At 38.5% G+C, this 12,682-nt stretch overlaps 1 protein-coding gene across 1 annotated transcript; it reads left to right on the top strand.

Annotated features, from left to right (window-relative positions):
• The first annotated feature begins 9,250 nt into the window (after positions 1–9,250).
• Positions 9,251–9,859, top strand: LOC138900111 (uncharacterized). The gene is made up of 2 exons (XM_070186818.1): positions 9,251–9,522; positions 9,595–9,859. Exons 1-2 carry the CDS (start codon positions 9,251–9,253, stop codon positions 9,857–9,859), a joined length of 537 nt encoding a protein of 178 aa, XP_070042919.1.
• The last annotated feature ends 2,823 nt before the right edge of the window (positions 9,860–12,682 follow it).

The following is a 12,682-nucleotide window of genomic DNA, read 5'->3' on the forward strand; positions in this document are numbered from 1 at the left end:
GATTTCCTCAAAAAGGAATACGTAGTCAATCCTCATCGGATTCAGTCATCTTTTGTAATTGAACTGCATTCTGGCCTGATTCCATTTGGATACATAGGCTGTCTTAGTCAGACTCGGCCATTTCATTCTTAATCTCTTCATTTTTCATCTATTGTAATCGAACTACATCTTGACCTAATTCCGATTGGATACGTAGGCTACCTGAGTCAGGTTCAGTCATATTTATCATATTTGTTTTATCATTACCCACAAACTACGTTTAGACCTGATTACATCTTGGATACGTAGGCTACCTAAAAGGGTTTGGTCATAACCTTAAGAAAAGCCTTGTAATGCATTAGTTCGAATTAGGACGCAATCGCAACAACAACCACCCACGTTGTCAGAAGCATCACGAGAGGTCGACACCAGCATGACAAAGTTTTAAAGAGGATACACTCGTGTGTTGAGAACCTTTCATAACATGTCATAATCCGGAACGACGACATTTGCCTTAAAAAACAAATTATTTTCAAAGTGTTTTCTAAAGACAAAATATATATACTGTAATCTGTTCCATCTACTGGACTTCGTGACACAATCATGTTAAAGGCTGGGGAAAACCAACATTATGGTCGACACAAACCAACTCCCCCCCACTAAGAAGTTTTCTTTGAGTGTAGGGTTACAGGGAGTAAGGAAGCACTAAGACTACACTGGGGCAAATGACGGACCAGCCACTTGCTTAAGTTTATCTCTCTTCCTCCTTTACTTGAATTTTTGCTGGTACAACTAAAGCTAACTTTTGAATCCTTTACAGGTACCTCAGAATCATACAACTGATATGGAAAAACCTGTACATAGAAAATCTCCTGCTCAACTAATCATAGCACCCCGTATAAACGGACCGTCGGCTTCGCCAATTAAAGTCTTATATATAACAAACCGTCAGCTCAGCTAATCAGAGCTCCATGTACAAATAGAATGTCGGCTTCGCCAATTGAATTCCTATATATAACAAACCGCCAGTTCAGCTAATCGGAGTGCCCTATACAAATTGAACGTCGACTTCACCGATTGAAGTCCTGTATATTGCAAACCGTCAGCTCAATCAATCGGAGCTGCCAGTACAAATCAAACGTCGGCTTTGCCAATCAGAGCATTGTATATAGCAAATTGCAAACTTTGCCAACAAAGCAATCTGCATCGTCACTCTGTCGCAACGGATGCCAGAATAGAAAATCGCAAACCTCATCACCGATGTTATGCTAATTGATGGCCACAACTTAGCTTCGCAGTCAAGAGTATCTCTTGGGTATGCTTTTATTTCCTTTACTATTACTTTGAATGTTTTATCGTTTCACTCAATGTAGCTTTAGCATGATTAAGGTTTAGTCAATCACTCCCAAGCAGAGATTACTTTACATTTCAGTGCAAAGCTCTTCCCAAAAAGTGGAGGCGCACTCTATAAGTCAAGCTCTCCCAACAAGCGGAGACATTTCTCAAGTGCAGAGCTCTCCCAACAAGCGGAGACACACTCTACAAATCAAGCTCTCCCAACAAGCATACACAATTTTAAAATGCTCTGACAGCTACGGAACGGTACACAACCCGACAAATAAATCGAGTCAAGATCAAGTATCCAACCACCCCAACCCCAAATAATGGCTCGCTGATAACCAAACATCATCATTACCGCATCATCTACATCGCATATTAATATATTATGCATTATAATATATTGGTATGCGTGTATTTCATTTGTTTTGTAGGATCAAACACTACATCGTGGAACTTTTCTTAGCAGCAGACCGAACGACAACGCTATGAGAACAACTAACCCATTAGCGGGACTAAGATCTAAGTTCGAGACGATTAGTGAAACTCAAAATTTTCAAATCCTTCAAAATCAAGCCTCAAAAATTAAGCTATCATAAGTGTCCAAAATCCTCTGACTTGTCGTAATGTCATAATGCAATACTGGGCAATTCCTGTGAGTGCCGCTTTCCCAAAATTCTCACTCTATAACTACATGAGGCCTGATCCTCATTATGCCCGGGGTGTGTAAGCAATTCAAAGCCAGAAGCCGACCCCAATATCTCCTAAACGTTTCCCAAAAATCTTCCAAGATTCTTCCTTAACTCAATCTTGCAATTCATATTCTTCACGCCACTCAATCTAAGTGTTTATATGCTTTCTTCTTTATACCTGTTTTTGTTAACTCTAAAGGTAACTTTTGGGCTATCACCATGGCATTCTTATAATTTCATCTAGCTATTGGTTGCATCTGTTGAAACAACCTTGTTTGAATTGAACTTTCTTCTTTTCATGAATACCAATAGCTGTGCTGTACATATTCTATTAAGATTAAGTTATCCTTTTCTTCATAAATAAGTCCCGGTCATGTTTGTTATAGTTTACTGGTGGTTGTTGTTAAGTTAAATTTAGCTGTCTCATGTTTAGATGTAACCCTCAGCTGCATGTTTAAGGCAGAACCTGTATAGGTGTAGTACTTTCCTGTCTTTAACCTCTTTTACGGTATTGTTGGCTTTGTGAAGCTTATATGTAGTTATTATTAAGTTATCTTCCATAAAAGTAGGACCTAGGTATTCTTGTTATAATCAAGTGGTAATTTTTAAAGCTGAGTATGATTACTTCACATTTAGATACTAATTTAGACTATATTCCTAAAGTAAACTTGTCTTGGTGTAATATTCTCTTTATCTGTAACCCCTTTCCCTTAATGACATGTTTAACTTGATTATGTAACATGCACACCTCCCCTATCTATATGAAACCGCAACCTCACTTGAAGTGTCTGTATATAGATAACTGAATACTGTATGTTCCTTGTTTGACTCCATGATTCAATGTTCTTGTTTTGAACTACCCTCAGTCCTCTCAATCTTGTTAATCTAAAACTGAATCTAAACCTTAAACCTTGTTAGAAGTCCTTGTTTTATACTGTCTGGACATGATGGCTTGTTTAAGGATAATAATGTTAGGAATATAACCCTGTTAAGTCCTTAGGGATTCCATGTTCAAATCTTTGAACTTGTAGTCATGTTGAGGGTTTAATCATGTTTGTAATGTCTTTGATAACTTCTGTAAAAGTTGTTAGTCATAACTGTTTTGTCTGAATCTCTACTCCTCTCTTCTTCTTCACGAGCCCTAGCCGCCATATCTCTAAATCCTGCCCCAAAATGGAATCAACCCATGATTCACTTACATATTTTGTGATACTTCGCTATTGTGTACATGTCTGTGGTGTTACTTAGTTCTTGCCCTATTTTAGGCAAGAACTACATTTCAAAGTCAGGCCTGATTGACTTCGGTCTTCAACTACAAGGTCTTAATTAATTAATCAGCTACTTTGTTACTTTATTATGTTACCATATATAGAAATCATGCCTATAAGGATAAAAATCTTATAAGGTCAATTGCGTCTATCAACTGTTAGAAATCCTGCCTATAGGATATTGTCATTCGCATAAGAAGTTATTAATTCTGGGCTCTCGAAGTTGTTTTACTGCCCCATTGTGAAATATTTAGATATCATACCTATACGGTTGTAATGCCTTAATTTGAAAATCCATTATCCTAAAGCTACACTAATACTGGAAATCAGAATCACATAGGAACCATGCCTATAGGATTTAACGACTATAATGTTACTTAACTCTGAAATTGCCAACTACCTAAATCTGTCGCGTGCAGTTGCTGCTTATGTGTGGGTGTTAACTTGAGCCTTTTCTTGCATTTATGTGAAGTCCTATATATTTTGAATGCGCGCTAATTTTATCCTTTTTGAGCATCCTAAGTAAAGTCTAGAACCACCGAAATAGCAGGTCCAAAGCCTCCTGGACCATAGGCATGGGAAGAGTAGTGCACACGTAGGACGCAATTTAGAATTGAATTAGAACGCTTCAGGTAAACAACTTTAACATAGTAATTGGGTAGCAGGATATGATAGTCTGTGCTCGCTGATTAATATGAGCAACCCCTACCCTAAAGGAGTTGCGAAGTATTATTTATGTTGCACGTGGTAATCCTTTATGCTAAAAAGATAGGACCCCCCTTCTTTATATTGTTCACACTTAGTCATTGAATTTAGAACAATTGAGTTGTACCATGTAACTTCTAAAGACTTGTACTAATTATCTTTATAATTTGACTGTTGCCCGATTTTCTTTACACTTGTTCATAATAGAGTCTTTAAATTCTTTGTCTTCCTTTGCTTATATGATCACATTGGACAGTTGTAATCTAATAATCCACATAGCATGAACTTTGGCCGGGACCCACAGTTATGGACCTCGAAGAGTGCCCAACACCTTCTCTTTGAGGTAATTTGAGCCCTTACCTGATCTTTGGTGACATGAACTTGTTCTAATCCGAGTCATTTGCAAATAGGTGCCCTAACGCTCCTTAAAATTGTTAGGTGGCGACTCTTCACTTTTAATAGCCATTTAAAAGAGTTATCACACGTCGAAGTCCACTTTTACGAGAAAATGGGGCGCGACAATATGGCGACTCTGCTGGGGATTTACACTTAGGCTCTTACCATAACAAATGTGACTTATGTGGATTATTGATGATATGTACATCCCTTCCCTTATTTTCCTTTATTTGTTTAAATTGCTATGACATGCACATCCCTACCCTTATTTTCCTTTATTTGTCTAAATGCTATGACATGAACATCCTCTCCTTGTTTCCCTTTGTTGCTATGACATGTACGTCATCTCTCTGTTTCCTTCATCTTGTTAAAAACTGCTATATTATGTCTCTCCCATCCCTATTTCCCTGTTTGATTCATTACGTTCTTACACCTTTTCATGAGTTAAACTGACTTCCCTTTTTTGCTTTTCCTTTTTTCTTTACTTTCTCCTGTTCGTCTTTATCATATTGTTTAATGTTTTTATGCACTTTTGATATTTAGCTTAAAGTATATATATATATATATATATATATATATATATATATATATATATATATATATATATATATATTTATATGTATATCGCCTCATGTTTTACTCGTATTTCGTGGATTTCGGATGTAAAATGTATTGAGTTATATTAATTTGGGGCATTTTTATGTGTAGGAATCATCTGGAAGCAATTGGGGGCGAAAGGTGCGAGATTAGAGCCAAAACGAAAGAAAACAGGAAAAATTGAATTTTCAGCGCCACAGGCAGCGCTCCACGGCAGTTGTGGTGCCAGTGGCAGAAACTTCAATACGCCAGTGCCAGCACCAGCGTGGGGCGCTGAGCTGGACGCTGGTGATAGGAAAGTTATCCAAGTTTGCCCGGGACAAGGTTATTTCGGCCCTAGACCTACCCAACGCGTATAAAAGCAAGACTAAGCTTATTTTTAGAGGGGGGATGCCACTTTAGAGGGAGAATACACACGAGGAACATCCGGGAGAAAGGAGATCTTATTTTTCTTCATCTTTTCTTAGTATTTTCAATTATCCAACACTTATGAAATTGTTTGCTATTATCTTGAGTGGCTAAAACCAATAGTTCCGGGGTTGTGATTTAGCCATGAATATTGTTGTTTAACGTTGACTTAATCTTGATTACAATTCATCAATATATGGTTATTTCTTCAATTCTATGATTAATTATTTAATTGTCTGGCCAACAGTTAGGTTCTATTTACTATCTATATTATGCTTGGGAAAGCCATGTTTAGATTAGAATAGAATTGAAGAGAGCACGATCTTAACTCTGAAGGGGGGCGGATTTGTGGTTAGGATAGGAATATACCTAGTCACCGTGCTTAATTAAATATCGTAATCTTAATGCGTTCTTAATAAATTAATTTCATAGGAATATAGGCATTAATCTATTTTGAATAGGCGAGTAGTACTTCGGGAGAAGGCTACGAGAGCAACAACAACAACAACAACAACAACCCAGTAAAATCCCACTAATGGGGTCTGGGGAGGCTACGAGAGCAATTGTTTGATTAATTAGCAACCATGAGTGAATTGTATGAAAGGGAGAGTTAACTAGAACACAATAGGATTGGTTAATCGATCACAACCCTGGAATATTTGTCTCTACTGAATACACAACAATTATTTTGCTGCGTGATAATTTCGTTACTAGTTAGAATTATTGTTTAGTATAATCACACTCTTGAACTCGAATTGGCTCAACTGAATAACAATCTTGGTAAATTTAGTGGGTAGTTAATACAAGTCTCTGTGGGTTTGACACTCGACTTATCATTTTATTACTTGTACGAGCACGTATATTTGCGTGTGCTTTTGGGACCAACAACTTTTATCATGCAAATATTTGGCAACGTGTTACTATTTTTGCATAAACCATGCTTTCAACATCATACTCCACTCGTGCTTATTATCAACATAGCGGCGCTTGATAAGTGTTAGCTATTTCCTAAAAACACCCTTTTAATCCAAAAAGGCTTATTTGTGGTAGACTAGTCAATCATCGTGCAGTCGATAGTCCTATGCCTTTCCCTCTCTAGAAAACCATACTCCGATTTGAAATATACATGCATCATGCTAAACCTAGTACGGATTGAGATGTCATTAACGTAATAACCCGCTTAGATGAACCTTGTCCAAAGTCCAACGGGATTTCCATAATCCTAAAGGACACCATCATATTGTGTGCATTGCTTGGAGAAAACGTGTCAACATGCTGATCGTTAGTGCGTAAATAGTCGAATATGGAGGGGAAAGGGCTAACTTTTATGTGTTTGTAGAAAATGAAACACAAAATCCCCTGGTTTGGTATGGTCCAAAATATCCTGCCTTTGCTAATTGACTGGTGAAAAGACCTTGCACCATGTGACAGAAACCATGTGAGGAGAGTACTTAGTGACCTACCATCTCTGCTGAACATTCGACCAAACAGGGAACTGATCGAGGCTGCTACCATGTTCTGGGATGAGAAGAGAGTTGTTTTTCGATTTGGCAATATAGAAATGACTCCTCTCTTGGAAGAAATAGGGGTTTTCTCCAAGTTACCATGGGATAGTCTAGGACTATTGGTGCCCGAGAATCTCACTCCACGCGATTTTCTGAAAATGTTGGGTTTTATGAAGAATGATGAGCTGGTATGTCTGAAGAAATCATACATCCCCTTTGAATTTCGCTATGAGCATTATGAGCATAGCAAATCATATCGGCTTCATGATGAGGAGATAGCCATTACCTCTTTGGGATGGGTGCACTACCGGGTTTATATTTTCATAGTCAGTTTCTTGGGCTTGTTGATCTTTCCGATGCAGGGGGAAGAATTCATACTCGCCTAGCCATGGTCGCTGGGACCTTAATGGAGGGTATAGAGGGAAAAAAGTACGCTATCATCCTGTTGATCTTAGTTGTCATGTACCGTGCTCTAGATCGGTGCAAGCATAGGTCCGGATACTTTGAGGGTTGTAATCTCTTGCTACAAGTTTGGCTGCTGGAACACTTTCAGAGGGGTGATTATCGCCAAGAGCTTCTAAGAAGGCCACTAAATGACTATATAGTCAGTCATCATCCAAAGAAAATGACATTCATTCCAAACAGGTTTGCAAAGCCTGGAAATGCTGTAGGCTGGGTGCATTTCTTCAGCAATCTGGCAGACGAGCAAGTGCATTAGATGTTTGAATGGTTTCCTAGTAGTGAGTTCATTATCAGATCCAAAGGAACAACTCATTTAGTACTGATGGGGCTGCGAGGCATCTACCCTTATGCTCCTATAAGGGTAATGAGACAAGCTGGAAGGAAACATGTCATACCTCGAGTTTCCAACATGGTTAAGTATAAGGCATATTTCAAAGGGGATGTCATCCCATTCAAGTTCGAAGTGCAACACATGTGGAACAAAAAGATCATCGTGGAAAGAGAGACTATTGAACCAGACAGGTATCATGCCAGTCATATGTACTACTATCTCTCATGGTTGGAGGACGACATAGTTGGGGACGTCAAACCAGGAGTCAATCTGAAAAATATGATCATAGATAAGGTGGCTAAAGCACATGTGAAGTATAAGAGGCTATGCAAAAGGGTGTTTGAGTCCAAAGCAAAGCATCTAGAACAACATAAAGTGAACATGAAGGCGATAAGGGAACAGAAAGATATTGCCAATAAGTCAACAGAGAGGTTAGAATATCTAGAACAGGGATTGATGAAACTATAGGGGAGGATGAGAAAGAGGCTTTGGGATTATCAAGGCATGGACGATGATGAAGGAGGGAAGCTTGCAAAAGCTTACTTGCTACTGGACATGCGCAATTTGGGAAATATGATTCATGGGGTGAAGAGAGCCAAGCATGGAGAGGGTCCTTCAGCGATCAAATAAACTAGGAAACAATGTTCTTTATTGCTTTCTAGATTAGATTAGATTTCGATGTAATAATTCTTAATGTCATTAGTGACATTCTTATTATTGTCAATTTAGTGAAAGATTGATTTAGCTTATTTTCGCACTAATGAAATGATGCAAACGTTGGCATGAGTTTTCTCTTAGTTTATGTGTCGCTTAGGACTACCTCGGGCACAATGAGATCCCTAAAATTAGGACGCAAATTATTGCATGACCTTACGTGATACATGCTTAAATACTGCAAACACTCTTTTACTTCGTCTTACTGAATTGGTTACCTTTTGTTTTTATTTCTTTTGATTATTCCCATTCCCAAAGGTTGGTTCGTGCATTCTGGCATCATCAGCATACCACACCACATCCATAGACCCTCCACCTAGCTACCCGAAAAGTAAAGGCAAAGGGAAATAGAAGATGGGTAATTTAAGTGGTATTCGAAAAGACAATGCTACCATGGCAGATAATGTTGAAACCTCAGATGGGAGAAGTACGCCAGGACAGAATGAGTTGGTCTTACATTTAGGGCAAAAAATCCTTGAGTTGCAGGATGAGCTTCAGCAGGTCCGAAATCTGGCAAACCTCTCTCTTCCCCTAAATGTTCCTGACATTAACCAGCAAAACACAACCGCTCAGAACCAAACACCACCATAAAACACACAAACCAGAATCCACCACACATAGCTCTGAATCCTTCCGTACCATACCATTATCATAATCCCGCACCTCCCCAAAACCTTAACCTACCACTAATGCAAACCCCTCAGCAAAACCACCATTACCCGACCTCAATCCCCCTCAAACCTCAATCAATGATCATCCATATACCCAAGTTCTAGGAACTCATCAAGGTAACCCGATATACGTGGACACCTTATCCCATACCCCGCAACAAAGAAGGACCTGCTCATTCGAAACATGGCAGAAGAACTCAAGAAACTGACAGGGAGAGTCCAGAGTGTTGAAGGTGGGAAGGGCATTGAAGGTTTAAACTATGAAGATTTGTGTATCCAGCCAGATATAGAACTACCGGAGGGTTACAAACTTTCTAAGTTTGAGATGTTTGATGGCATTGGTAGACCAAAGGTGTATTTGAGAACTTACTGCGACAAGCTTGTAGGAGTGGGTAAGAATGAACAAATCCGCATGAAACTGTTCATGCGAAGTCTTACAGGAGACGCCTTGTCTTGGTATATCAGTCAGAATCCGAAAAAGTGGGCGAATTAGGTGAGCAAGGTGTCAAATTTTCTGGATAGATTCAGGTTCAATACAAAGAATGCGCCAAATGGTTTCTATGTTCAAAACTTCAAGAAGAAGCCTATAGAAACCTTCCACGAGTATGCTACACATTGGAGATCAGAGGCCGTCAAGGTAAGGCCACCAATTGAAGAAGAACAAATGAACAAGTTCTTTGTTAGAGTTCAAGATCCGCAGTACTATGAAAGGCAGATGGTTATCAAGCGTCACAAATTCTCAAACATCATCAAGTTAGGAGAAAGGATAGAAGAAGGAATCAATCAGAACTGATTAGAATGTATCTTTGCTGAGACTTTCATGTATACCTGCTATTTACCTGCTATCAACTTGTGATTATATGAATTCCGTATGCCAATACTGTTGTATGCCAAGGCAAACTTGTTCTTTGCTTTGATGTTGTGTGCTCACTTATCATTTGAGACTCCTAGGTTGAATTCCAATCCATGTCTAATTTACTTCTCTTTATGTCGACTAAGATAATATCCCTGCCCTCTTCACATAATGTCTGCTTACTTTATTTACTTGAAAGTTAGCCTCTTCTCATCTGAATGTTTACCTATTGGATTTAAAACCTTTGTGTGGTAAATTGTATTTGCCTGAATATTTCACATGTTAAACTCTGTAAGTTAGCTGTTTTCATTATTCTATCATGTTAAAGCTTCCACGTTAAGACTGTATCTCCGGTTCCTGCCTATGACACTACTAGATTTTCATGTTCAATCCCCTGCCTAAAGCTCTTTAAGATAGTTCTGGACCATGCTTTGTTGTGAAACTTTGTTTGAAATAACCATGTTACTCATAAACTCTATTCTTGGAATGATAACCATAAACTTGCCTCATATGTGGTTTGTGTGCCTTCCAATTTAGTATGATCCTGTCTATTTGTCTTGGCTAGAGCTGTTGTTAGTCACGGCTTTAAGAATTAAATGTTTAAGCTTCAAAGCAATTTAATTAGTTCTATAAGTGGTTTGTCACATGTATGGCTAAGTTTGGCATCCATTTGGGTAAGTAAGTTATTCGTTTAGGCCTGGTATGTGGGGCTAGCTTTGGTACTGGAGGTCTGAAATACACTGTCCGCACCTGGAGTTTGGGCCTGCTGTCCGTGTGAAGTTCTAAGCCTATTTGAAGGCCCAAATGTGTTACTGGGTTATTCTATATTTGTAATTGTGTCTATGATTGTTCAATAATATGTAACAACTTGTAAAATTGAATGATGGGGAAATTAGGGAAAAAGGGGCTGGGGTATTCTAATGTTTGCATAAAAGGGTAGAAAGCATGCCTATAAGGTCTATGTGTTTTAGTTGCTATTTCGTTTTGCATGCCTTATTTGTCATTTTGTTTAGCGTGCTTTGTTTCTGTACACCAATAGAATCATGCCTATAGGGATTACACACACTTCACTCATACACCATTCAAAACATGTTAGTACTCGCCATACTTGTTTTCTAAGTCTATTACTGTGCACACTTAGATAACATGCCTATAGGATAAAATAACTTGGTTTTCCTAACACTCATTTAGATCCCATGTCTATAGGGTTTCAATTAATCAATCGGTCACTTCTATTGTCTTGGTACGCTGTTAACCTGGATATCACGACTACAAGGTCTTAATTAATTAATCAACTACTTTGTTACTTCATTGTGTTACCATATATAGAAATCATGCCTATAAGGATAAAAATCTTATAAGGTCAATTGCGTCTATCAGTTGTTAGAAATCCTGCCTATAGGATATTGTCACTCGCATAAGAAGTTGTTAATTCTGGGCTCTCAAGGTTAATTTACTTCCCCATTGCACAATATTTAGATATCATTCCTATAGGGTTGTAATGCCTTAATTTGCAAATTCGTTAGCCTAAAGCTGCACTGCTGCTTGTATAATGCTGGAAATTAGAATCAACTAGGAACTATGCCTATAGGACTTAACGACTATAATGTTTCTTCACTCTAAAATTGCCCATTGCCTAAATCTGTCGCGTGCATTTGCTGCTTATGTGTGGGGGTTACCTTGAGCCTTTTCTTGCATTTATGTAAAGTCCTATATGTTTTGTATGCACGCTAGTTTTATCATTTTTGAGAATTCTAAGTAAAGTCTAGAACTACCCAAATAACAGATCCATATCCTCATGGACCATGGGCATGGGAGGGATAGTGCACGCACAGGACGCGGTTTAGAATTGAATTAGAATACTTCAGGTAAACAACTTTAACATAGTAATTGGGTAGCAGGAGATGATAGTCTATGCCCGCTGAATAATATGAGCAACCCCTACCCTAAAGGAGTTGCGAAGTATTATTTATGTTGCATGGGGTGATCCTTTAGGCTAAAAAATATAGGACCCCCTCCTTTATATTGTTCACACTTAGTCGTTAAATTTAGAACAATTGAGTTGTACTATGTAAGCTCTAAAGACTTGTTCTGATTATCTTTATAACTTAATTGTTGCGTGAGTTTCTTTACACTTGTTCATAATAGAGCCTTTAAATTCTTTGTCTTTCCTCGCTTATATGATCACATAGGACCGTTATAATCTAATAATCCACATAGTATGAACTTCGGTTGGGACCCACTGTTGTGGACCTCAAAGATTGCCTAACACCTTCTCTTTGAGGTAATTTGAGCCCTTAGCCGATCTTTGGTGACATGAACTAGTTCTTGTTAGAGTCATTTGAAAATAGGTACCCTAACTCACCTTAAAACCGTTAGGTGGTGACTCTTCTCTTTTAATACCCATTTAAAAGAGTTGGCACACGTCGAAGCCCACTTTCGTATGTTTTCTCGAAGTCAGACCTTTAGATTTACCTGATATGTATTCTTAATTTGGTATCAAAATGTAGAACTGTTTGTGTGCCCTTATGTTATTCTGTTACAAGGGAAAGTATGCTTTTGTGGTGAAGGATACTATAGCATTTAGTTTGCATTGAAAGGGACGCACTGGCATTTAAAGCCATAGGAAAAAATAAGTCGTTAGTGGTTAGGGGTATTTGGGAGTGAAGTTTAATTCTAAGTTGGGCTGCTCTCCTCGGCACAAGCATTGCCCTGAGTCTTGAGTCCCTTGGGATCTTTTAAGTGTCGGGGGATTCAAAAGGG

Source organism: Nicotiana tomentosiformis, chromosome 10 (assembly GCF_000390325.3).
Source record: "Nicotiana tomentosiformis chromosome 10, ASM39032v3, whole genome shotgun sequence".
Taxonomy (NCBI): Eukaryota; Viridiplantae; Streptophyta; class Magnoliopsida; order Solanales; family Solanaceae; genus Nicotiana; species Nicotiana tomentosiformis.

Coding starts and splice junctions, on each gene's coding strand:
- LOC138900111 (XM_070186818.1), top strand. CDS start 9,251: ATGGCAGAAGAACTCAAGAAACTGACAGGGAGAGTCCAGAGTGTTGAA. Junction 9,523..9,594: donor ACAGGAGACGCCTTGTCTTG/GTATATCAGTCA, acceptor GGATAGATTCAG/GTTCAATACAAAGAATGCGC.